The 27,594-nt window shown below is 45.5% G+C and overlaps 1 protein-coding gene across 5 annotated transcripts in view; it reads right to left on the reverse strand.

Annotated features, from left to right (window-relative positions):
- Positions 1 to 188: 188 nt before the first annotated feature.
- The window catches only part of nup153 (nucleoporin 153), a 63,053-nt gene continuing 35,647 nt past the window's right edge, over positions 189 to 27,594 (reverse strand). For 2 of the 5 annotated variants that reach the window (XM_083779186.1, XM_083779184.1), the window contains exons 11-22: positions 26,049 to 26,184; positions 23,107 to 23,244; positions 22,375 to 22,476; positions 20,992 to 21,154; positions 19,087 to 19,668; positions 17,574 to 17,780; positions 8,452 to 9,300; positions 6,321 to 7,050; positions 5,524 to 5,804; positions 3,135 to 3,347; positions 1,271 to 1,496; positions 189 to 380 (exon numbers count right to left, since the gene is read on the reverse strand). In XM_083779186.1, the coding sequence (XP_083635312.1) occupies positions 290 to 380; positions 1,271 to 1,496; positions 3,135 to 3,347; positions 5,524 to 5,804; positions 6,321 to 7,050; positions 8,452 to 9,300; positions 17,574 to 17,780; positions 19,087 to 19,668; positions 20,992 to 21,154; positions 22,375 to 22,476; positions 23,107 to 23,244; positions 26,049 to 26,184 (3,718 nt within the window). In that variant the 3' untranslated portion in view covers positions 189 to 289. The remainder of the gene's footprint in view (positions 381 to 1,270; positions 1,497 to 3,134; positions 3,348 to 5,523; positions 5,805 to 6,320; positions 7,051 to 8,451; positions 9,301 to 17,573; positions 17,781 to 19,086; positions 19,669 to 20,991; positions 21,155 to 22,374; positions 22,477 to 23,106; positions 23,245 to 26,048; positions 26,185 to 27,594) is intronic. The other 3 variants (XM_083779187.1, XM_083779185.1, XM_083779188.1) reach the window with 3 other exon arrangements.

The raw sequence follows: 27,594 nt of genomic DNA on the forward strand, positions 1-27,594 counted from the left end.
CTCAGCCTGGGACCCCCACAGCCAGCCCCTCACAGCCGCTGGGACCCCCCAGCCAGCCTCTCACAGACTGGGACCGCCAGCCAGCCCCTCACAGCCCCTGGGACCCTCCCCAGAGCCTCTTCAGTGTTTGTCCAGGTGACGCCCGCCCACCTCAGTCACCCCCCATCCCCCCCACCCCCCCAGCCTTCAGGACGGGTGCCGTTAAGAGTCGAGTCAAAAAAAAGTCTACAGTCTAAATAGTTTGTGGTTCCGAGACGAGAGACGAGTCCCGGGACGCTTCCCGTCCGTTCTACTTCCGGCGCCGCACGGCCGTTTTGATCTTGCGTCCCGAGATGGTCTGCTGTCCGCCCGGGGAGGCCGTGAACGACGACTTAGTCGCTCTGGGGAGAGAGAGAGAGAGAGAGAGAGAGAGAGAGAAGAAAACTATTATCATTAACTAACTAACTTTTTTTAACTAAAATCCCTGGAAGCAAAGTCCCTGGGAGTCCCTGGAACGACATCTTTTCAGATGGGGGTCAGTCGCCAAATACAGGTTCTTTTTTTTTTAAGATATTATTTTGAGGCTTACGCCTTTTATTGGTTTTTTGAAGGGACAGACAGTAGGCTGACAGGAAACGGGAGAGAGATGGGGAAGACATGCAGTAAAGGCCGTGTCGGGCTCGGGAGTCGAACCCGCGGCACACTGCGACTGGATTACCAGTCGGGTGGCCAGACGGTTACGCCACCGCCTGGGCCATTCTGGGGGTTCTTGACATGAAAAAGGTTGAGCACCACTGACATAGAAACATGAGGTTTTTCAGAAATCTGACAAGATTTAGAAGACATTTGTAGAATCGTTCCCAGGTCAAAATGGGCTAATACAACACTATCATGCCCCAGTACAGTAGAGGGTACCGTAGAGGGACCGCCACACGTCATTTCTCAACCGTTTCGGACGCGGTTCGGCTCGCAGGAATTGGGCCGACACCCTGGGTGCGTTCCTGTGGGTCTGGAACATCACAACAGTTTGGCATCGACCGGGTTAACGGTGCCAGAGATTAGCTGGTAACGGACAGACGGACGGCGTGCCAAACATACTCCTAAACTAGGGAACTCTCCATGGCTTTGACCAGATGGACAATGTTCCGTCTTCATTTCTGACATCGACGAGCCTCTCGTTTGGAATATCAACACTTCTAGAGAGACTAAAATCTGCCATATCGGCAGGCACTCTAGCGCCTTGATTTTTTTGAAGAATTACCCGGCCACAAAAGAAATAGCGTCAACTCACCCGATATTGAAAGCAGGCGGCTGGGCGAAGCTGAAGCCTCCTGGCGCAGGGGGCTGGGGTGTGACGGAGGGTGGGGCGCCGGGGGCCGGGGACCCCGCCGCCACCCCCCCTCCGAAGGCGCCAGGGGCTGGGGATCCCACTGGCCCCCCTCCGAAAGCAAAGACGCCCGCCGTGCTGTTGGAGGACGCCCCGAAAGCACTGGCTCCTCCGAACGCAAAGCCTCCACCTGAACACGACCCCACACACACACACACACACACACACACACACACACACCACTGCAGGTTTAGCGTTGGCCATTCGTGATTTCTAGAGAAATACAATTTTACAATGTAAGGCTTTTTATCAGACGCTCTTAATCCAGAGCGATTTACAGTAAACAAGAACACCACATGGTAATACATCACATACATAGAAATAGTCATCAAGGATCATAAGCAAGCTAAGAAGCTAGGAATATCATTATATACATTATATATTTCAGTAATATATAATGAAACTATGAAATACAAGAGAGAACACTTCAGTTTCAGGCATTGGCCAATTATAAATTCAAGAGAAATACAATACCATTTTGGCGCAATAATTCTTGCCAAAATAATTGTGTAAATGTAACTTCCCATTCCTAAAAGGTGTATGTTAAAGATGGAGTGGCGTGATTTTTCCCCCCCACCCTAAATCATCAGGTCTTATTGTTTTTTATATATATATATATATATATATATATATATATATATATGTTTGGCTTCCATGATCACACAAACACACTATTCATAAGGTCTAACACACTGAACTTTATGGTCATAGTAAAGTTTAAAACAGTACAAATCATCTACAAGGCAAGGCATAAACTACTACCAGGAGATATTCAGAAATTGTTCATGGAAAGGGAGGGGACATATGAACTAAGAAGGGAGCTGCATTTCAAACAGCTTGGTGCTCGCAGCACTCTGAAGAGCATGTGCACATCTGTCAGTGGAGTAAAGCTATGGAATGGTTTACCAGAGAATGTCCAGCTGTGCAATCATTTAATTATATTAAAGAAAAGGTACAAGATATGGCTTTTGGAGAAATACAGACATGATAAGTGATGGATCTATGTGTGTAGATGTGTATGGTGTATGTATATATATATATATATATATATGTAGGAAAATAATACTGTGTTTGGAGGTATAATAATTCATTTTCGAGGGCAATTACTGAATAATAATGATGTTGAGTGACAATGGAAGGAATGTGAATGTAATTCTTTTTTATAATTATATAGGGGGATTATTCATTATGTGAGTTTAAAATATGTTAGAGAAAATGTACAAAGGATAGGCATTAATAAGCTTTGAGCTTCAGCCTAAGCCTTTTCCATCAACTATAAGAGAATGTGAATATTTTTGGTAATGATTTATGTTACTGTTGAATTGATTGAAATAAACTAAACTATATAAGGAGGTATAATTTTTTTCCAAAACAGTGTACAGTATTTGTTAAAATGTTTTATGTGGACACCCCCACCAGTTCATTAAGTATGCCTGGTTTGCCTGGTGGGCGGTGATGGGCGGTGATCCACCTGAACTGAAGCCGCAACCACAGCTGTAGTTGTATGATAAAGGGGGAGGGGTTAGGGGAGGGGCTGATAGTGTGAGGTCTGACCGTCAATGGTTCAGCCTCCAGGAAGAAACCCTAAATACAAAGTTAATAATACACCATTGCACATAAAAACGACTCAAGGGTGTCTAATGAAGTACGGTCACCTCAGACACATGACAAACTGGAAAAATACAAAAAAATGTGGCACTCCCTCTTTAACAAAAAGGTGTACAGTATGTCAACAACAAGGTGTATTGTTAACAAAAGGCCAACCTACTTGGAGTGGAGTTGGCAGCCGCACCGAACACTGGGGTGGACTGCTGCCCAAAAACGGGGGTGGCGTTGGGCTTGGCCCCGAAGGACGGGGTCTGTGACGCCCCGCCTGTGAACGGGGACGGGGCCTGGGACTCGAACCCTGAGCCGAAGGAAGGGGCCTGGCTCGCCCCGAACCCCCCGGAGGGGGCTGGGCTGAACACGAAGGGAGACGGGGCTGCAGAGGACACACACAGAGAGAGCAGTTAGATTAAAACCCATTTAGACCTAGGCTCCATTCTACAACAATATGTTGTTCCAGGTGTTGTATGTTGTTTGGCATTCGACCACCACATTTTTGGTGGTCAAATGCGGAAGTGCAAACGAGCGCTCAATGTTAAACCCCAGCTGCACGGTCATACATCCACGGGTCCGCCTGCAGTTCAAGCTCCAGCCACTAGGGCCGAGTGCTTCAACACTGGAGAGCCCCACTGGGGGCTTGAGGAGGAGCCCTCACTTCCGCCTCATGGCGTACTCATGATCAGAGAGGCCACAGTGTGTCCACACGAGACAAACCAGCTCCTCGCCACTCGCCCTACACACTTGCCCTCGATATGCGCGTACACGCGAGGCTGCACCATATTAACCTGAGGGCCACATTAAGTGATGGTGGGGGCCCGCATGTGGCCCGCGGGCCACCAGTTGCCCATGTATGAGTTACATTATTGTTAAACATCCGCATTGCTTACTTTACAAGAAGTGCACACAATTAGAGGATGTATAAGAATTGTTATTTTGATAACATTTGATAATATTTTGATATTTTGATTGTTATCTCTCCTAATGGTGCCAACATCAATACAGCATGGAATTGTGGACAAAATATTATTCAACAACAACAAAATATTCTTTCGTTTTTTTGGGGTCTGAGAGGCTAAATCTCATCGAAATGGTGGTCCGCCGTGGCTGAAAAGGCTGAATAAATGTGATTTTTTAAAAGGGTTAAAGGGCCACTTCACCCATTTTGCAACCAGATCTTATTGTCTCCACCAGGCCGAAGGCATGTGGGGAGAGTATGTTTTGCACTCCGTCCGTCCGCGTGTCCGTCCGTCCGTCCGTGTGTGTGTCCGTGTGTCTGTGAACAGCTAATCTCGGCCACCGTTAACCCGGTCGATGCCATATTTTGCACACACACTCCCTGGATGCCAACCATGAACCTCTGCCCCAAACTTTCCAGAACGGCCTGTTATAGCGCCACCAGGAGGCCGCTTTGTGCAAAACAAGTTTTTGCACAGTACACCTACAGATTTTGTCCAAACATCACGCAAATTGGTACACAGTCTCTCTAGAGCCATTCAACGAAACGGGTCTTTCACATTTATCAGACTCCATCCTGATTGGTTAAGATTGGCTTCCAAAGTTCACAGGAGTGCTCAGTTTCAAACAAAATGCTGCAAATCATGAACACATCGCGTGATTTCCGTGAAATTGTGCACCCACATTCCCACTAGGCCGAGGACGAAATGCCACATGAACAATTTCAACTCAGCCTCAAGGTGGCGCTATAACTGCCCGAAAAGTGTTTTTACCTCTAACTGCACGGATCTGTGGATAACCTGGTGGAGACCTGTGCCCGGAAGGGCACTTTTTCTAGTTTTAATGATGTTTGGGAGACAAGAAACACTTTCCTGGGGTTTTTGGGAGACAAGAAACACTTCCCCGTGGTTTTTATGTGGGTAATATGTGTTTTTTGGATATTTTAGTATTTCAAAGTGTCCATAGGCTCCATGATGTCATGGGCACTGGGCTCACTTATTTCCTGGACTACATGTTGTCTCAGTAAGACAGCCCTCCCCCTATCCACAAGGAGGAGTAGTGGACCAAAGAATTATGGGAATTGTATTCCACGAAGGAAGTGAGCCCAGTGTCCATGACATCATGGAGCCCATGGACAATGAAATATCTAAAAACAGATATTACCCATGTAAAAATACTATAAAAATAAAAAAAGTGTTTCTTGTCTCCCAATCATCGTTAAAATAAGATCTGGTTGCAAAAGGGGTGAAGTGGCCCTTTAATAGAACAGGCAGACTCTTCACATACTAGAGCATGTCTGAAATAATTGTCAGAGCTGAAATCGACGTGTAATGTTAGAGACCACAGAAGTGAACCTTTCAAGCCCGTTTTCTCAACTCTGTTTTCTGCAAACCATTAACATTAAACATAAGCCATATCTCCAAAACTGGTGGGTCAAACTGAACAACCAATGTCAATTTGAAGCTATTTCATACTTTCATATGACATGAAGAAAAAAAAAAAAAAAAAAAAACCCAATGGCAGAACCTCAATCAAATGTGGTCACAAATAATGGGCCTCGACGTGAAATGGGTTGAAAACCACCGTTTTAGACGTACCTGAGGACGAGGCGGCGGGGGGCGGGGCCGCACTTCCAAACGAGAAGGAGGGCGGGGCGGCGACGGCGGGAGTCGCGGCCGCTCCGAACACGAAGGGCTGGGAGGGGGCGGAGCTTAGGGAGGGGGCGGAGCTCAGGGAGGGGGCGGAGCTCTCCTGACTTCCCCCGAAGAGGAAGCCTTTGGCGGGCGGACCCTCGCTGGAGGAGGAGGCAGCCTGGCCGAAGACGAAGGCGCTGCTGGGGGGGGCCGGGTTAGTGGTGGATGAGGAGGAGGTGGTGCTGCTGGCAAAAAGTAGGTTATTATTGTTAACGAAAACCAACGAAATAACGGAAACTGAAATTGAACTCATTTTTCGTTAAATTAACTAAATAGAAACTATAATTAAAAAAAAACACAAAACGATAATTAGCTGAAACTGTATTGTTAGTGTTAGTTAGTGTTTGCAAAACTAACTAAAACTAACTATAGACAAAATGGCCTCAGTTTTAGTTTCTCGTTATCAACACTAACTGAATATAGTCTTAGTAAATGATGTCGTTTGTTGAGTTTTTATTACAAAATAGGCGTACTTTACAGCCTTTTTTAAATCCTGCACCTGACTAATAATAACCCTAAAGTATGAAAAACTAACACTAAAAAACGAAAGTACCGGTAAGCGTCGTCACAGAAATAAAAACGTGCAAACCCGCTCTAAAAACAAATGAAAACTAGAAAGAAGAAAAAATGTCATAACTAACCAAAACTAAAGTGTAATGTAAAAAAAAAAAAAAAAAAAAGAAGAAAAAGAAGGTTCTAACCTGCTGCCAAACAGACTGGGTGCTGCCGGGGCGGCGGCCGCGGTGGTGCTTCCGAACAAACTCTGCGCCGGGGCCGATGTGGAGGAACCGGTGCTGCCGAACAGACTGGGTGTCGCCGGGGCGGCGGTGGTGGTGGTGGTGGTGCCGAACAAACCAGCAGCCGGGGTGGAGGAGGAACCGGTGCTGCTGCCAAACAGACTTGGTGCTGCCGGGGTGGCTGTTGTGGAGGTGCTGCTGTTAAACAGACTTGGTGCCGGGGCGGCTGTTGTGGAGGTGCTGCTGCCAAACAGACTTGGTGCCGGGGTGGCTGTTGTGGAGGTGTTGCTGCCAAACAGACTTGGTGCTGGGGTGGCTGTTGTGGAGGTGTTGCTGCCAAACAGACTTGGTGCTGGGGTGGCTGTTGTGGAGGTGCTGCTGCCAAACAGACTTGGTGCCGGGGCGGCTGTGGTGGTGGTGGTGCTGCTGCCAAACAGACTGGGTGCTGGAGCCGCAGTCATGGAACTGGTAGTGCCAAAAAGACTGGGCGTCGGGGCAGTGGTGGTGGTGGAGGTGCTTCCGAAGAGACTTGGAGCCGGGGCGGCTGTGGTGGTGCTGCTGCTGCCAAACAGACTGGGTGCTGGAGCCGCTGTGGTGGTGCTGCTGCTGCTGCCAAACAGACTGGGTGCTGGAGCCGCTGTGGTGGCGGTGCCCATGAAGGAGAAGGCTGGCTTCGGAGGGCCAGCCGCAGCATCTTATTGGGAGAAGAAAAAAACAAGATCGTGAGGCCAGTGCCAGTCAAATGCGCGAAATACCACAGTGGAATTTATTCTCCAGAAATAGCAGATCTACAAGCTTTACAGCACATCTGGTTTTCAAGATTTTTCATATCAAGGCCCATTATTTATTCTGCATTTGAGCCACGGAACACCACTTGATGACATTTAGCCTTCCAGACCCAAACTAAAGAACTGTATTGATGTTGGTCAATGGTACCATTATGAGAGATAACAGGCCATGTTGATCAAAATAACATGTTTTCTAATTGTGTAGACTTAAATTAACTTAGCCTAAGTGATTAATGCAGCTGTTTAACAATTATTCAACTCTTGAGTGTAAAATTGAACCAAATGGACACACTTGGTTTCATTTTACACTATCAAGAGTTAAAGATTTACAAGGGTTCATTTCGTTACCAACTCTCATCATTTAGCTGGGGGCCATCTGGAACCCCCTCAGGGACCACTGGTGGTCCCCGCACCACTGGTTCAGAACCACTCCTTTCAAGTTTGAAATACTCTTATCAATATGGGAGAATGCTTGCTTTATTGCAAATGCCATGGAAGAGGGAAACAAAATCATAAACTCAACACACACACACTTCCAGACGAGAGGCCCCCTTCCCTGCCTCTCTCTCTCTCTCTCCTGCAAGCATGCACGCAGTCATGCTACACAGACCATGCTAATGCTAAAGCTAATGGTGACAACCCAGTCCAGTCAACATTAGCTTTAGCATTAGCATGGTCTGTGTAGCATCAAGCTTTTACAACTGACTGCTATATTTGTCAACCAAAACGGCCAGAGTTTTGCTTTTGCCCAATGCCCGATTCTGATCTAACACATTGTGGAGCAAATTAATTAATAACGAGTACAAAGGAGGCATTCAGCCAAGCTGACGACTGACGAGTGCACTGCTCACAGCTCAACTCCCCCAGCCCACACACTGCGCACAGGCTAGACGGGAGAGAGAGAGAGAGAGAGAGAGAGGGGGGGGAGAGAGGCGGGGCTCACTGACTGCCTGCATTCTGATTCACATGCGTCTCTCAACCATTCTGTCAAACTGAGTGCGTTAATCGCGCGTCAAAAAAAATAGTGCCGTTAAGAGGATTGTAAGTTAACTAGTTAATAACGCGTTAACTTTGACAGGCCTAGTTCTGAAAGAATATATATTCTAAATGTCACGAAAAAAAATAATAGCAGACCTACAAGCTCATAGTGCAATTTTTTTTTGCCAATAGCTAAAGTATAATAGGCTAATGCTTATAACACCAAAAAGGGGAATCCCGCCCCAAAATGGGTTAACCGTCAAGCAGAATGTGCGATGGTGACAGGCAGCCTATAGACGAGTATGACCATCTAGAGAAGCTTCTCTGACCTGTGGCACTCTGTCCGAAGGCGAACGAGGGCTTGGGGAGTTCCGTGGCGGCGTCCTTGCTCTTGTCCGCCGGGTTGCCGAAGGAGAAGGTGGGCTGGGCCGCCGCCACCGCAGGCTGGTCTTTGGGCGGGTCCAGCATACCGAACGAGAAGCCCCCCGACGTGGCGGGCGCCACCGCGGCCTCTGCCTCTTTGCTAGCGGCGCTAAACGGGAAGCCGGGCGCGGCGTCCTTCTTGTCGGCCGGGTTCCCGAAGGTGAACGAGGGAGCGGCGGCGGGCTCTTTCTCCGAGGATAACGACCCAAAGGTGGAGCCCACCGACGGGGGCTCTTGGGGGTCGCTGGACGACGACGACTCCACGACGTCGCTCTTCTCTTGAGAGGAGGAGGGAGCGTCGGAGGAGGAGCCGATGGCCTCAGATTTCTCCTCTTCAGGTTTCAACAGTCCGAAAACGGGCGCCGCTCCGGCGCCGAACGCGATGCCGCCGCCGGCGCTCGCTCCGAACTTGAACCCGGAGCCCACTGCGGCGACGGCGGGCTCCGAACTCCCGTCGTCGTTGGTGGTGGAGGAGGTGGTGGTGACCCCGAATTTAAAGCCCTCGCTGGAGCCGCCGAACTTGAACCCCGACGAGCCACCGCCGCCACTACTACTACTGTCTTTGTTCGTTTCCGAGCCTCCGAAGGCTGAGCCGAACTTGAACCCGCCCGCCACTGCGGGCGACGACGTCGATGAGTCCGAGGAGGGAGCGCCGAACTTGAAGCCCGCGGAGGAGGAGGTAGAGTCTGAGGAGGAACCAAACTTGAAGCCTCCTGAAGTCGAGCCAGACGTGCCGAATGTAGACGAACCAAAGGCTGTACGAGACGAGGCAAAAACACATCATGTTAATATATTTATATATTTTTTACTTTATTGATAGTATTAAGTGAAGATAGACAGGAAAGAGGGAGAGAGAGAAGGGGAGAGACACGCAGCAAAGGTCGTCATGAACGGGACTCGAACACGCGACGCGCTGTCAGGCCAGAGCCTATATATGTGGCATGATGCGCCTGGACCGCTAGGCCAGCGGGGCGCCACCCGACTAGATTCTACACCTACAGACGTCGAGAGACCATTTTATTTTGAAGTATCGGTCTGAAACCGAAGCTTGTGTTACTCTGAACCAATCAGAGCGCCGCATCCCTTCAGGCTATGGGACGTTAGTAGCTCCGCTACACACCGTTTACAAGTGAGAGACACTCTGTTTGCTACTACAGTACTACGTATACGTGGCTTATTTCTAACCTGTGTTTTCAGATACATGTCGCAGCGTGCCGATTACGTTTAAAATGACTAATCACTGTCATCTTGAATGAGATTGGAGATGTAGTGAAATCGCTTTTTGGGCATTTTATTTTGAAGTTTCAGCCTCAGACGGCAGGATCTTAGTTTCTGAACCAATCAGAGCGTTGCATCCCTCCAGGCTATGGGGACGTAGGTCAGTCTCATGCACGACCACGTGCACGCACATGCACAGTGGTTTGTTTACAAGTGACAGAGAGACCTGCAGCAAAGCTAGGGGGTTATCTCTAACCTGTACACAACCTATATTTAGCGTGATGATTACGTTTAAAACGAGTAACACACTGTCTGGATGTCATCTTGGATGAGATTAAAAACGGAGGATTTCTGTAATCGGTAGCAGCTGTGTCTCGACGGACGCACAGGAATGGGACTCAAACGGGTGAGCTTCATTTTAATTGGCTTTTATTGATGTGTATCTCTACACGTCATCAGTCATCACGCAGCACGTTTTAGTTTTAAGGAAGTAATTACATTTAAATTTGTATGGACTTTTGACACACACACACACACACACACACACACTTATTATTATATATAATATATATAGTATATTATTATATACTTATTGTTAGGTATGCCCATATGATTACCTACACCTTTAAAGTAAAACTAGTTCTGTAATCAAAATCAAGAAGAGCAAAAGCAAGATCATTCGGGCCGCGTTCAGTCATCACGCAGCACGTTTTCGTAATTAAAATAGGCTTTTTATGATGAAATGGAAATTTCCCATTGTTTTTGGCATCTAATGCCCATTACAATGACCACGTATATGCTCTACAGTGGTTCCCAAAGAGGGGGTAAAATGATAGTTTGGTCATTTGGTTCCATTTGTACACTCTCAGAGTTAAAATAACATTGATTTTACAATATAAATTGGGGATCCCAGAGATAGAAATGCCATTAAATGGGGGTCCCTATAGACTAATGCATGTCAAACTGGAGGTCCTTGAAATTAAACGGGTTGAGAATCTCTGCTAGAGCCGTAAAAACCTTCTCTCATGGGGGTCCCTGGCATGTCTTTTCAAATGGGGGTCCGTGGGCTAATTAATGTCACTTTGGGGGTCCTTGACATGATAAAGTTTGGGAACCACTGGTCTAAAAGTATGAAAACGTATGCAATAAAACGTCGACACCTACGGCAGCGGTTGATCTCATAAGAGCTGTGGTTCAGTTTGAAACACTTTAGTACAGCTCCAGAATGAATGAGTGAGCGTCCTGGCGCCGACATTATTTTTGGAATTATGGTTATACCATGTTTATGTATTTTGACCTATGTGGTTCCCAAACTTTTTCATGACACTAATTAGCCCGAGGACCCCCCCATTTGAAAAGACATGCCAGGGACGCCAATAAGACGTTTTTAACCCATTTAGACCTGAGAAATTCTAAAAACAAAAAGAAAATCTTCGAAATCTTGACAGTTTTCTGAAAATCCCGTTTCTATGTCAGTGGTTCTCAAACCGTTTCATTGTAAAGGACGGCCAACATTATTTGGCAGCGGCCACCATCTCAAAATATGTTGTTCCAGGGATCACCCAGAAGCAAATATATGAATTTAAAAAGTTTGCACCGAAAGAATATATATTCAAAGATGTGCGCCACATTTTCATTCATTCATTCATAACATAGTTTAATAGTGGCGGATATCGCCAGGTACCTGGCGATGCGATTACACATCGTTTCCGAGGGTCACGATTCGATTAATCCCGATTAATCCTGATTAATTGGGCTATGTTACGATTCGATTAATCCCGATTAATCATGATTAATCACTCACTGTTAATCACTCAGTCACTGTGTGACTAATAAACAAAGTGCTTTATAATGATTATGAATATATATTCTTTCACAGTGCATGTTTTTAACTCGAATCTTTGCTTCTGGGGGGGTCCATAGAAGAAAATATTTTCAGATGGGTGACCGTGGCCAAATACAGAACAGCAATAAGCAGCTTTCTTTAAAAAAAAAGAATGAGTTTGTACAAGCATACAATAAATATATATTAATAATGACATAAGATGTCATGTCATAGAAATACATGGGCAGGATTTCGGTTGAGGTCAGCAGCACTCTGTCAAATTGCCTTTATTCTTTGTTAGGACAAAAAAGGTGCTTTTCTTTGTTTCCTTATTCAGGGATTTAATTTTCAGTTACTGAAGTGTCATTAAGGAAGCTTTGGGTCAGTTCTTGAGACTATATGTTGCACTTTTCTGTTTGTTTGCACACATTAAGGAGCATTTGGTTTAAAGTATTTTACAAGTGTATGGCAACATTTTGGATTCTATGATGTTGAGGGGACACGGGAACTCGATACAACTCACAACGTGTACAAGACCATATTGCCCACTGACATCCAGAGATGCAGTCAAGACAACCATCCCGATCCCGAACACACGGACAGCTGCCCATGCACTCAGAAAAGGCGACTAGAATTACGAAGTCCATCGGCACTTTTATTGCAAAGGATTTACGTTCACATTCGGTCGTGGGGAGCGACGGATTCCGGGCCATGTTAGCACTTTGGAGCCACACTACATCGTCCCATCTCGGCCACATTTCACAGGCGGTCGATGGTGTGAGTTTTATCGAGTTCTCGTGTCCCCTCAACCTCATACGATCCAAAATGTTCCCTTTCTGTCATCTTTTTTCTCTTCCCCTCCGCGTTGGTAACTCGTTGTTTTGGTTGTTGAAAGCTAAAGCGTGTGCGAGCGCTGTGTGCGTCACTCTAAACAGTCCGGTACGACGACGCAGCGCAGTCGCAGATTAGTTCCGCCCTTTTGCTCCGGTAAAAAAAATACATTATATAATCGATGTTTGACATTTGTGCATCGATGAATTATCGCCCATGATGGCATCGCGATTAATTGACTAATCGATTTTTTCCCCCACCACTATAGTTTAAAACACAGCAAACAGCCCAAAATGGGTTAAGGCTCTAGCAGTGATTCTCAATCCGTTTAATGTCAAGGACCCCCCCCAGTTTGACATGCATATTAGTCTACTCTACAGACCCCCATTTAATGGCATTTCTATCTCTGAGACCCCCAATTTATACGGTAAAATAAAATAAATGTTAATTTAACTCTGAGAGTGTAACAAATGGAACCATCATTTAGCTGGGGGGACCCCCTGGAACTCCCTCAAGGACCCCCTGGGGGTCCACGGACCCCACTTTGGGAACCACTGCTCTAGAAGTTGTGTAAAGACAGAAGAGAAGAACAGAGCACTGAAGTGTGACATCACAACCACTAGAGGTCGCTGTCGCCCTGGGTCAGTTATTTGTAGTCATAAAGAAGTGTTACAATAATCAGCCAGGCGATTTCACTCAGATGGATATGAACTTATGAAGCATCAACCGACCGTGAAAATGTACCAATTTATCGGATTCCATCAATAGTTTTAACAGACGTTATAAAATGTAACTCATGTCATTGGTTGAATTAGAACTCGACAGGCTTCTTTTGTTTAAAGTGGGAAATTTGGTATATAGTATTTTTTTATTGGCCTGAAATATTGTCTATATACATACATTCATGAATCCACTTGCTGACTGGCTGTCACTATTGGGCTTTTTTCTTTTTCATTAACATCCTATGGCAGGCAAAATAATTGTAAAAAATGTCAAACTTTCCTTATGCTTTAAGTAGCATGTGACATGTCAGACTAGGGGGTTTTCATGATTCTGAATCCCTTCAAAGCATTAGTTTTGCACAAAAAACACTCCTAAAAACGGCCATAGAGGTCATGACAAATGTGATGAGGTCAGCACAAATGTGATGAGGTCAGCACATTTTGGGCAAGTGGCTGTTTTTCCCACCCGTCCACCTCGACTGCCAGACTTTACTAACCAACACAAAGAAATGTGATCACATTAGACCCATTCTAGCTGCACTCCACTGGTTAGTTTTAGAATAGATTAAGAATTTATTGATAACTTTTAAAGCCAGGCAGGAACTGGCTCCTAGCTATATCAAAGACCCCCCTCCCATTGAACCAGGGGCAGGGCGGTGCCTTAGATCCTCGGGCATTTCTGTGTGGAGTTTGCATGTTCTCCCCGTGTCCCCTAGGATAGGTACCCTCACAAAAACATGCAGTAATCCTGGTCTCTAAACTGGCCAGCCGGGGTGCCTGATGGAGGGGATAGGAACTGGTCGGAATAACGTGTTCCTTCCATGCGCTACGTCCAACCAGGGAAACCCTGGAAAGGAGCAACCTGGACACTCATGGATGAAGGAAGCATGAGTTCAAGTCCGTTGCTCTCCCCAGGTCGGCGGAGTGTGTGTAGAGCCCAGGATCAAAATAGATAATTGACACGGGGGTGAAAAATGGGTTACAAAATCGTGGGATAAAAAAATACCAAAAAACCCCAAAGATTCTCGGGCATGGCCCTCCTGAAAGGTCACCTGTCTCACCTCGTTACACAGGGAGATTGGGCTTTCGCAGACCCACGCTGTGGAATGCCCTGCCCGTGGAGCTGAGGCTGGCAAAATCTGCGTCGAATCTTTTAGATTCTTTTGTTTGTATGTTAACCCATTCTGGGCGGGAACCCCTTTTGGTGTTTTAACTTTTAAGCATTATGTTATACTTTAGTTTTTTTAAAGAATCGTGAAAATGTGCCTCACATCATTGGATATATATTCTTTCAGAGTTTCAGTTTTTAACTCAAATCTTTGCTTCTGGGGGGGGGGGGGTCCCTAGAACTACATATTTTCAGATGGAGGTCGGTGGCCAATTGCATATAATTTTTTGGGTCCTTGACATGAAATATTGGGAACAGAAACATGAGGTTATTCAGATTTTTTTTAAAGGCCTAAATGGGCCTAAATGGCCTTTTCTTGGCTTCTGCCGTTGTGGTTTCTAATTGTTCATTCCATGTTCATTCTTTGTTACCCATTGATTTTGTGTTGATATTTGTGTTATCGTTTTAATCTGTATTGTTATTTGCTGCCCATGTATGTAAAGCACTTTGTAACTTTGTTTAACCCATTCTGGAAGGGAGCCCCTTTTGGTGTTTTAACTAAGCATTATGTTATACTTTAGCTATTTTTGAAAAATCGTGAAAATGTGGCACAAATATTTGAATATATATTCTTTCAGAGCAAACGTTTTTCTTATTTCGACGTCAGGCCTACATGGGTTAAAAAGGCGTGATTACATCGGGCTACGTTACGATTAGATTTAATCACGATTAATCATGATTAATCACTCACTGTTAATCACTCAGTCACTGTGTGACTAATAAACAAAGTGCTTTCTAATGATTATGAATATATATATTATTTCACAGTGCACGTTTTTAACTCAAATCTTTGCTTCTGGGCGGGGGGTCCATAGAATAACATATTTACAGATGGGGTCCGTGGCCAAATACAAAACAGCAATAAACAGATTAATCGAACACTCAGGCCAGCTCCTCCCAATCACACTCTTAGAAACATTAAGCAGCTTTCTTTAAAAAAATAATGAGTTTGTACAAGCATACAACTAATATATATTAATGACATAAGATGTCATGTCATTAACAAATAAATACATGGGTAGGATTTCGGTTGACGTCAGCAGCACTGTCAAATTGTCTTTATTCTTTGTTAGGACAAAAAGGTGCTTTTTGTTTCCTTATTCAGGGATTTCATTTTCAGTTAGGCTATTGAAGTGTCATTAAGGAAGCTTGGGGTCAGTTCTTGAGACTATATATGTTGCACATTTCTGTTTGTTTGCACACATAAGGAGCATTTGGCTTAAAGTGTATGGCAACATTTTGGATTGTATGACGTTGAATTACGACTAGAATTACGTAGTCCATCTGCACTTTTATTGCAAAGGATTTACATTCATATTCGGTCATGGAGAGCGACGGATTCCGGGCCATGTTAGCACTTTGGAGCCACACTACATCGTCTCATCTCGGCCACGTTTCACAGACGGTCGATGGTGTTAGTTTTATCAAGTTCCTCATTACAATCCAAAATGTTCCCTTTGTCATATTTTTTCTCTTCCCCTCCGCGTTGGTAACTCTTTCTGTTTTGGTTGTTGAAAGCTAAAGCGTGTGCGAGCGCTGTGTGCGTCACTCTAAACGGTCCGGTAAGACCCTGCAGGGCAGTCGCAGATTAGTTCCGGCCTTTATATATAATCGAAAATATATATAATCGTTTTTTGACATTTGTGCATCGATGAATTATCGTCCATGACGGCATCGCGATTAATTGGACAATCGATTTGTTTACAGCTACTCTTGCGTCCGTCAACATACTTTGACTTCTTCTTTGGGGAAGCATCGCGGCCAACGCGGGGGTTGCCTGGCACAGGCACCTGAAAGCCAGCTCCGATAGTTGGCCGGGGCATGTTCACGTGAACACAAGCGCTGTTTCGACACCACAATGTCGCCTTCGCTGTGCCGTACACATGGGCTACATGCACGCTGAAAGCCGCCCTGGACACTGACGACGACAGGTTACTGCCCTGCACGCGCACCCAGCGTGGCTGTGTGACACACTGAACAGCTCCAAATGCTTATCTGTCAGGGACTCGGGGTGGCCAGTTTTCTTTAAGATGGAGTGGCACAATTTTTGTATTTTTTCATCTTTTTTTTTTTTTCATGCGTCTATGAGGTAACAGTACTGCATTAGACACCCTGGAGTCTTTTTTATGTGCAATGGTGTAATAACTTAGTATTTAGGGTTTCTTCCTGGAGGCTGAACCCTTGACAGTTAAACGGGCCAATGATATAAACACTGATAGTGTGACGTATTACTATTGCACGCACACACACGCAGCTCCCTCTATATATTTTTTTAAATACGACAACCTGTGGGCGGAGCTGCCTGCCACATACACACATGTGAACTGAACGGCACAGTTTGTTGCTCTGTGCCTAACTGTGTGACAGATTTTCAAAAGGTCATTTCACACATTACCACACCACACATTACCAGTTCACAGCAGAGCAGAGTCAGCAGACGTCCATTAGATTGTTTTTCGTTAGATTGGAACTTGGAAGCAAGTAGATGTTCACGTCGGGTCCTCAGGATTAATCAAGGAAACCACAAACCAGCCTTATACCTGCTCTGCTGCTCTTGCTGTTCTCAAGGAGACAGGAGTTCAGGTTGTTTCTTTTATAATCACAGTGGCCGGGATTTGATACAGAGTGTAGTGTCACAGTGTGCATTCTTTTTTTTTTTTTTTTATATTTTTTTTTTGCGGCTTACGCCTTTTATTGATTTTTTGAAGGGACAGACAGTAGGCTGACAGGAAACGGGAGAGAGATGGGGGGATGACATGCAGTAAAGGCCGTGTCGGGTCCGGGAGTCGAACCCGCGGCACACTGCGACTGGATTACCAGTCCGGTGCCCAGACCGTTACGCTACGGCCTGGGCCACAGTGTGCATTCTTGTTGGCTGTTGTAGTCAATATGTATTAGAAGTATCTGTTGTGTCGCGCTGGAAGGCATGTTGCCATGTCTGGCTATTACAAGCGACTTGGGCTTGTTTTCATATAAGTAACTTGCAGGTAAAAAACAAAAAAATACTCTGCCTTCAATGAGTTAACCCATTCTGGGAGGGAACCCCTTTTGGTGTTTCAACTAAGCATTATGTTATACTTTAGCTATTGAAAAATAGCAGATCTACAATCTCATAGTGCGCCACCGAGTGGCGCGCTACGAGCTGAAAAAACGAGTTGAAAAATCGTGAAAATGCGGCAACAAATCTTTGAATATATATTCTTTCAGATTACTTTTTTTTTTTCTCTCTCTACTAATTGAGTTAAAAGAAAACTGGCGTTTTACCTTTGGTCTCCTGTGCTGCCGCGGCTCCTGGTCTGGGCGTCTGGCATGCGACGCAGGCTGCGTCGGCAGCCTTGTTCTGCACACAGCACACGTCACAGTCCCAGCATCCCTCTGGCTTCTTGAAGCGCTCCCCGAAGCCCAGCAGAGGAGGAGCGGCGCTGGGGGCCGATGTCGACGACGACAACGACGCCGCCGGGACCGCTGCTCCTGTTGCGTGTTTAGGACAGAACAGTTAGGCTTCACTCACACCTGCACAACAGAATGTTGTATAGCTGATGCATGAGACTTGTTGACTGATGCAAGCTCGCAATTCATTTCCAATGGGAGTCACGTGGTTTGACACAACATTTTTGTTGTATGGGGGGGGGGGGCAGTCGAAACACAGCTGAATTTGTGAATTTTCAAAAATAGCAGACCTACAAGCTATGAGCTTGGAGATTTGCTATTTTTCAATAGCTACATTATAACATAATGCTTAAAACACCAAAAGGGGTTCCCGCCCAAAATGGGTTAAGGGACGCAATAAAACAACGACCTCTGCATCCATGGGATGCACTACTTACTGTACTACTGTACTGTTGTTTTTAATTCTAGTTTATTTTGCTAGCTTTAGTTATAATAATCATTTCTTCTTGGTAGTTAAATGGTAGTTAAATGCTGCAATTTGTAAAAAAAATAATGGCAAAATATGACTCCTAACGTCGTTGAAGTGGGACTAATTTCTAAAAGACCATCCCTGCATCCCGGGACTCATTACATTGAAAACCTATTTACATCACTGCATCAAAGGGGGCTTCAGCCCCTGTCCTTTTACCCGTCTGTAAAGCAACTGCCCTCTCCAGACCACGAATGCAGCGTTTACTACATGGTGAAAGATGTCACTTTCGGGAGAATTGCTACTGAACTTCGGAGCGCAGCATTTTGCGTTGAACAAATGTGTTTAGAAATCCATGTCGTTACACACCGTGCGGTAGATAAAGAGTGCTGGGTGGCGCCCCGAAAATAGCTGATCTACAAGCTCACAACGTGTCGCAGCGCGACACGTTGTGAGCTTGTAGATCAGCAATTTTCGCTATGTTTGTCCAAAAGTGCCCTCTCTGGTTCTCATCATCCTAGCACTGATTTGACCAGCGATTAATTTAGAATGACAACATGTTCAGACGTCTTCAAAAAGGAGTGGAATTGGCAGTTTTTGAGCTTGTAGATCGGCTATTTCCACTATTCATATGAAGTAGAGACATTATGCAAGTTATTTTGTCATATCTGGCCATTGTTGCACTTTTAGTTTTTCTGTATGACAATAATGTAAAGTTGCCTTGATGTAATGGCTGATTTTACACTAATACACTAATAAAATAGCAGATCTACAAGAGCTTGTAGATCTGCTATCTAGTTTTAAGTCATCATAGCTTTAGTTTTCATATAGTTTCCATCAGTGAAATATATTTCACCGTAGCATTAGTCAACACATGGTGACACATAGCTGGTTTAGGGCTCATAAGTCTCATCCTACCTGGCTTAGGGCTCATACAGGCCACACACGTGGCGTCATGGCCCTTGTTGTCCAGCATGCACGTGTCGCACTGCCACGCGCCCTCAGTCTTCTTGAACTTGTCCCCGAATCCCATCAGCCCCGTCGTGGAGGAGGAGGATGCAGTCTTAACCTCCGAGGAGGGGAGTAGAGTCAGCGAGGGCTTGGCCGTCTCACAGGCCACGCACTTCACCGCCTCGGGCTTGTTCTGGACCAGACACGTGTCGCAGTCCCAGGTGCCCGCGGGGGGCGCGAACGCCGACAGGCCGCCGAAACCCGCCGAGGCGGCGGGCGGCTTACTGTCCGCCGGCTTGGACGACGCCGCGCCGGGCCGCAGTGACGTGCACGCCACGCACTTGTTTTCCGAGGGTTTGTTTTGCACCAGGCAGACGTCACAGTCCCAGGTGCCTGCTGCTGGAGCCTTGAACAGGTCGCCGAAGCCCGCAGAGGAGGAGGTGGTGGTCGAGGAGGAGGAGGTGGGTTTGGAGTCCGTGTAGGTCTGCTGGGGAGCAGCGTTGGGTCCGGGAGAACTCAGAGATACAGGGGAGGAGGAGGAGGCGAAGCCTGCATGGACGGACCGAGAGACAGACAATGATTAGAGGGCTCAGGACAAAAAAACATAGATGTTACAATTTAGGCATCCATCAGACGCCCTTAATCCAGAGTGATTTACAGTAAGCAAGGACAGAACGTTCAGTCCTGCTTCAATAGGACCTCACTGAGGTCCCCCTCACTGCCCTGCTTCAATAGGACCTTACTGAGGTCCCCCACACTGCCCTGCTTCAATAGGACCTTACTGAGGTCCAGGACACTGCCCTGCTTCAATAGGACCTTACTGAGGTACCCCACACTGCCCTGCTTCAATAGGACCTTACTGAGGTACCCCACACTGCCCTGCTTCAATAGGACCTTACTGAGGTCCCCCACACTGCCCTGCTTCAATAGGACCTTACTGAGGTCCCCCACACTGCCCTGCTTCAATAGGACCTTACTGAGGTCCCCCACACTGCCCTGCTTCAATAGGACCTTACTGAGGTCCCCCACACTGCCCTGCTTCAATAGGACCTTACTGAGGTCCCCCACACTGCCCTGCTTCAATAGGACCTTACTGAGGTCCCCACACTGCCCTGCTTCAATAGGACCTTACTGAGGTCCACCACACTGCCCTGCTTCAATAGGACCTTACTGAGGTCCCCACACTGCCCTGCTTCAATAGGACCTTACTGAGGTCCCCCACACTGCCCTGCTTCAATAGGACCTTACTGAGGTCCCCCACACTGCCCTGCTTCAATAGGACATTACTGAGGTCCACCACACTGCCCTGCTTCAATAGGACCTTACTGAGGTCCACCACACTGCCCTGCTTCAATAGGACCTTACTGAGGTCCCCCACACTGCCCTGCTTCAATAGGACCTTACTGAGGTCCACCACACTGCCCTGCTTCAATAGGACCTTACTGAGGTCTAGGACACTGCCCTGCTTCAATAGGACCTTACTGAGGTCCACCACACTGCCCTGCTTCAATAGGACCTTACTGAGGTCCCCCACACTGCCCTGCTTCAATAGGACCTTACTGAGGTCCAGGACACTGCCCTGCTTCAATAGGACCTTACTGAGGTCCACCACACTGCCCTGCTTCAATAGGACCTTACTGAGGTCTAGGACACTGCCCTGCTTCAATAGGACCTTACTGAGGTCCAGGACACTGCCCTGCTTCAATAGGACCTTACTGAGGTCCACCACACTGCCCTGCTTCAATAGGACCTTACTGAGGTCTAGGACACTGCCCTGCTTCAATAGGACCTTACTGAGGTCCAGGACACTGCCCTGCTTCAATAGGACCTTACTGAAGTCCAGGACACTGCCCTGCTTCAATAGAATCTTACCCGGGGCTTTGAGGAGGTCCAACACACTGCCCTGTTTCAGGGTCTTGGCTGGTTTGAACGGTCCCTCAAACTCGTCGTCTGTGCATGTGATGGGCGTCGCCAGCTGTCCATTGGACATGGAGAGGTCCATCTTTGCTACAGGTGCACTGAACGTGAATCCAGCCTGGATGCACGGATGTATGGATGGACGGACGGACAGATGGATGGAACAATGAGAAACATTACAGCCAGTCACATGCCAGGCCTTCTCTTAATTTCCTTTTGCATGCCATATTCTATTTTTGATTAATGTGACCAGATTTGACAGAGCCTGCCATCGCGCAAATTCCAGCTTTTCTTTTTCTTTTTATGAGTTAATAGCACATACTAGAGCATGTCTGAAATAAGTGTCAGAGCTTAAAGCGACATGTAAATATGAAATAAATGCTTAAACATGTAGCTAGGTGTAATGTTAGAGTCCACAGAAGTGAACCTTTCAAGCCCGTTTTCTCAACTCGCCGTTTTCTGCAAGACATTACTATAAGCCATATCTCCAAAACTGGTGGGTCAATATGTCAAACCAATATGTCAAATTGAAGCTATGATTCCCTGCTTTCATATGACATGAAAACGAAGATTCAAATACACATTTATTTCCAAAAAATAAAATTATCTTTTTTTTTATCATAAACATGATAAACAACTAGTCGACTAGTCAACTAGTAAAAATCACTAGAAGTGAATGCAGTGGATGTTGTACAGTAAAAACTACGCAAAAAGCATGGAATACGAATGTGTATATTACAGGAAACTCCAGTTAAAGGGATTGTGACATTAAAAAAAAGGTTTTGGAATTGTTCTTGTTTTTTTTAGGTTTTCTAATCTCAATTGCAGCCAAAAAACATGAACTTTTAACATTCAGTAGATTTTCTGTGATCTGGGGTTTTCTGGCTCAAACAGGTGCACTGATTTGCCGGCAGTAAGTGACATCAATTACTGCAAATCCCATATATGTCAATGGGATTTGCCAGCAGATGTCACTGTTTCACTGTGTTGCCTGTTTTCATTGTAGCTCAAAAGGCCCAAAAAACCCCAAAGAAAACTTCAGACCACAGAAAATCCACTGAATGTTCAAAGTTCAGGTTTTTTGGGTGTAATTGAGGTCATAAAACCTAAAAGAAAAAAGAAAAAGAAAAATAAATGAAAATGAATGTCATAAAACCTTTAAACTTTCCAACAAACTCCGGTGAACTCCCGAATTGTACCATCACATCTGTATATTACCGTATATCAACTGTATATGCCCGCTAAACTTGAGGTTTACGTGGAAAATACAGTGCCCGCTAACTCCTCTTTTCAGGCAGTGAAAGTACAGTAGATGTGGATCATTAGGTCTTTACTTACAGAAGGGGAAAAGGAAGGGGGGCTAGCAGCGACGGTTGCCTTGACGATCGGGGAGGCAAACGTGAAGGGTACGCAGGGGGGCGTGGAGGCCGCGGGGGGCTCCTGGAACACAATAAAAACACACATGGGTGAGGTCTGTCCGTTCACATCAGAACACCGCTGCACATTATACAACAGGTCATTTCGAGGAAGCAATCCGATTGGTTGAAACGGCCTTCTAGCCGTGGTTCAAACGAGCACCACTCCTAATCAAAACAAATAATTCAGCTGCTGTTCTCCAAGAACGCAGCAAACTCGGTGATGCTTGCGGAACTCGACTTCCGTCTCGTTCCTGAACGCATCACTGTCGTGGCGATAATCACGTTAAACCACACCCTCTCGTGTAATATTGCTTAATTTGAACCCATTCAGGACGGGAAATGCTTTTGGTGTTTTTAAGCACACCGTTATACTTTAGCTATTGAAAAATAGCAGATCTACAAAGCACGTAGCTTGTATATTTTTTTCATCGTGAAAATGTGCCACAAATCCCTGGAACAACATATTTTCAGATGGGGGGGGGGGAGGGGGTCGGCGGCATATTACATAATTTGTGGGGTCTTTGACATGAAATATTGAGAACCACTGATAAAGAAACATGAGGTTTTTCAGAAGAAAAAAAAAACATTATAAAAAGATTCACGTCAAAACAGCGCTGCCACATTCTGGCGTTCCAGTGAGAAGTTACCACACCTGGTCTCCAACGGGCTCCTTGAGGGGCATGGCGGAGTTGACGGAAGAGGTGGGGGGAGGGGTGGAGAAGCTGAACGTGGGCAAGCTGAAGGTGCTGATTGGAAGGGAGATGGCGGGCAGATCTGGCACATCCAACACCTGAGGGATAAACGACAAACAAAACAAAATAATTCACTGATAAAACCAATGAAATCGCTTCGATTCAGGGTTTTTTGTTTTTCTTCGATTGATCGAGAAGGCCGTTGATAGGATAACTGCTGATAAGTTGCATTGATCGATTGGAGTCGCAGCTTTATTGATTATACGATCAGGCTTCCCTGCCTATGTTTTAAGTTACCTTTGAACAGCCACTGCACCGACCGCTGAGTTGGTTAAAGTTACCTTTGAACAGCCACTGAGTTGGTTAAAGTTACCTTTGAACAGCCACTGAGTTGGTTAAAGTTACCTTTGAACAGCCACTGAGTTGGTTAAAGTTACCTTTGAACAGCCACTGAGTTGGTTAAAGTTACCTTTGAACAGCCTCTGAGTTGGTTAAAGTTACCTTTGAACAGCCACTGAGTTGGTTAAAGTTACCTTTGAACAGCCACTGAGTTGGTTAAAGTTACCTTTGAACAGCCACTGAGTTGGTTAAAGTGACCTTTGAACAGCCACTGAGTTGGTTAAAGTTACCTTTGAACAGCCACTGAGTTGGTTAAAGTTACCTTTGAACAGCCACTGAGTTGGTTAAAGTTACCTTTGAACAGCCTCTGAGTTGGTTAAAGTTACCTTTGAACTAGCCTGGTTAATAAACCAGACTAATATTGCACGGACCGCAGAATATTAGTCTGGGGAGGCTCAGCTTGGATTTCATTTCCAGGGTGGGCGGGTTGAAACATTTTCTCTTTGACGCAATTGGTCAGAGCTACTGTCAGTCAAAGGTCTCAAGCATTGAAAGTCACTGTACCAAAGCCCGCCCATATTGCATACTGTGTCCCGATTGGCCGCCCCATTTCTCTGGTGTAGGAAATGGGCGTACAATTGAGCCTCTCCAGACCGTAATCCGCCGGCAGGCAATTTACTTTTGCCAATGGCTGATTCGGTCTGGTTTATTAACCAGGCTACCTTTGAACAGCCACTGAGTTGGTTAAACTTACCTTTGAACAGCCACTGAGTTGGTTAAAGTTACCTTTGAACAGCCACTGAGTTGATTAAAGTTACCTTTGAACAGCCACTGAGTTGGTTAAAGTTACCTTTGAACAGCCACTGAGTTGGTTAAAGTTACCTTTGAACAGCCACTGAGTTGATTAAAGTTACCTTTGAACAGCCACTGAGTTGGTTAAAGTTACCTTTGAACAGCCACTGAGTTGGTTAAAGTTACCTTTGAACAGCCACTGAGTTGGTTAAAGTTACCTTTGAACATATAAGCCGCAACTTCTTACCCATGATTTGAACCCTGCGGCTTATACAACGGTGCGGCTAATCTATGGATTTTTACAGCTAACGCAGAGCCTGCATCTAAGGCTCTGAGCTAACGTAACGGCCACTAGGGGGCCTTCTAAATCTATATGGCCGGTCCATCACCTTTAAGCTGTGGGCTTTACATTATGGTAATTAAACATTAAAACACCTCCACCCTACATACTAATCCATTCATCCTGGGTGATTGTTTTCATATCATATACAAGCCTACTGTATCACCGCCACTCGTGTGGGCTGCAGTGGCAGCATTCAAGACACAGTCCCTCCTCACTCTGCCCAATATTATCCAACCCTTTGCACGCCAGAGGGGGCAGACCTTTTCGCGATGACGTCATCAAAACGCGTCTCCTATCTCACTTTGTCCTGTGGATTGCCTGTATGACTTAAACAATGAAAACATAACTGCCTCCCCCTGGCCAGCCGGGGCGCCTGATGGAGGGGAAAGGAACTGGTTGGAATAACGTGTTCCTTCCACGCGCTACATCCAACCAGGGAAACTCCCCCCTGTCAGGTGTAAAGGAGCAACTTGGACACTCAGGCATGAAGGAAGCATGAGTTCAAGTCCGTTGCTCTCCCCATGTCCCCCATATATGGGGACTAGGTTGGTGGAGGGTGTGTAGAGCCCAGGATCAAATTAGATGATTGACACAAGGGTGAAAAATGCGTTACAAAATCGTGGGATAAAAAAATAAATCAAAATAAATCAAAATAAAACATAACTCGGGGCAACTCGTGAACGGGAGGGAAGTGTTCTACATTCAATTAACTCGTGTTCTGTAAATTAACTCGTGTTCTGTAGTGAAAGTGTTAGCCCATTTTGGGCCGGAACCCCTTTTGGTGTTTTAAACATTGTTATAATTTAGTTATAATTTAGCTATTGAAAAATAGCAGATCTACTATTGCTATTGTCTGCTATTTTTGAAAAACCCGTTAAAATGTGGCGCAAATCATTGAATATATATTTCAGAGCGAACATTTTTAACTAAAATATTTGCTTCTGGGGGGGTCCCTGGAACTACATATTTTCAAATGGGGGTCCGTGGCCCAATAAGAGAGAATTCTAGGGGTCCTTGACATGAAAAAGGTTGAGCACCACTGACATAGAAACAAGAGGTTTTTCAGAAAAATGTTAGGATTTAGAAGCCTTTTTTTTTAACCCATTTTGGGCGGGAACCCCTTTTGGTGTTAGCATTATGTTATGCTTTAGCTATTGAAAAATAGCAGATCTACAAGCTCATAGCGCGCCACCGAGTGGCGCACTACGAGCTTGTAGGTCTGCTATTTTTGAAGAATCGTGAAAAGTGACATGAAAGTGTTTGAGAACGACTGATATAGAAAAACATAGCTTTTTCAAGAAAACAGTCAGGATTTAGAAAACATTTGCAGAATCGTTCCCAGGTCAAAATGGGTTTAATCAACCTCAGTCCAAAATGGGTCAAAAGAGCCAAGAATTCCAAGAAGTAAAAACGGACGGAGGGCCTTACGTCCTGGTCGTCGGGGCGTTTGGAGGAGGGCCGCGTGGAGGTTCTCTCCCTCTTCATCTTGCCTCCTCCAGAGCCTGCGCTGCTGGCCGTGGGCGTGCTGGACAGAGGGTAGGCCGGGCCCACGGAGATGGTCGAGCTGCGGAACCGGGAGGAGCAACAACACAAGGCAGAGATTATGATATTAGGGTGTATTTTGCATTGCTTAACTAATACACCCCTTAACTATATATAGTTAAAGGACCACTTCACCACTTTTCAACCTATCTTCATATAATAGGTCCTCACTAATAATCATGCAAAAAATGGCACGATTTTTTGTCTGTGTCTCATAGGACGGCTGTGGGCAGTTTAGAAACCGTCTTCCAGTGACATCATCATTAGGCAGATTTTTCTTGAAAAAATATTTAGATTTTCATTATCGTGAGAACGATGGCTTCCATTTTCGCATTGCAACTTTTCAGAACTAGAAAGCCTGCAGTTTTTATTAGCATGTATTCCCCATCGATGATGTCACTGGAAGACGGTTTCTGAACTGCCCACAGACACAGACCAAGTAGAAACAAAATTGCGCCATTTTTTCATGATTATTAGTGAGGACCTATTTTATGAAGATAGGTTGAAAAGTGGCAAAGTGGTCCTTTAAGGGACGCCAATAAAACAACGACCTCTGCATCCACGGGATGCACTACTTACTGTACTACTGTAGTGATCTTTTTTTATTCTAGTTTATTTTGCTTTACACTTGCTGAAAATAGACGATCGACAAATAGCTGATATACAAGCTCACAACGCGTCGGCTATTTTCTAACTAAGTGTAAAATTACTTATACTGGATCCCTTGTCCACTAGTCCCTTCGTAAACATTTTAGTCTATTTTTTATTTGTTGACGAAATTGTCAGTATATTCTGTCATCATAGCTTAGTTTCCATTTAGTTTTCGTCAGTGGAAAAATGTAGTCGACAGACATTTTTCGTCTTGGTTTTAGTCGACAAAATCAACACTTGGAACACAGGGACAGTCGGGGTCTTTGCAGTCAGCTTGAAACTAGCTCAACGTATTTGTAGCTGCTGTAGCTTGCAGCAGCTACACACGTCGGAGGCATCTTTGCATCTGGTAGACTGTCTTTGCATCTTCATGTCGCTGGCTTCCATCGACAATGAATGCTAGACTGTGTCTTTGCATCTTCATGTCGCTGTGCTTCCATTGAAAATGGATGGTAGACTGTCTTTGTATCTGCCCTGTGTGAACGCAACATAAGACACAGGGTTCTTGAACCATTTGGAAAGTAAAATGTAAGACTTTTTAAGGCCTTATAAGACCTCAGGTAGACAAAACGGGAAAGGGCGCACACCAGTGTTGGTGAGTTGCTGGCCGCACACACGTAGCCACGATGAGACATGGCCATCACCATTACTCAGAATTGGAGATGCACAATATTGTTTTATTTTTTAACCTATATTAAGCGCTGCTGTTGGACTCAACCACGCCTTTGTTTTTTCTCGGCTTGATTACTGCAATGCACTTTTTTCAGGACTGCCTAAGAAA

The sequence above is a fragment of the Protomyctophum parallelum genome, assembly GCF_964188405.1.
Source record: "Protomyctophum parallelum genome assembly, chromosome: 1".
NCBI classification, from domain to species: domain Eukaryota; kingdom Metazoa; phylum Chordata; class Actinopteri; order Myctophiformes; family Myctophidae; genus Protomyctophum; species Protomyctophum parallelum.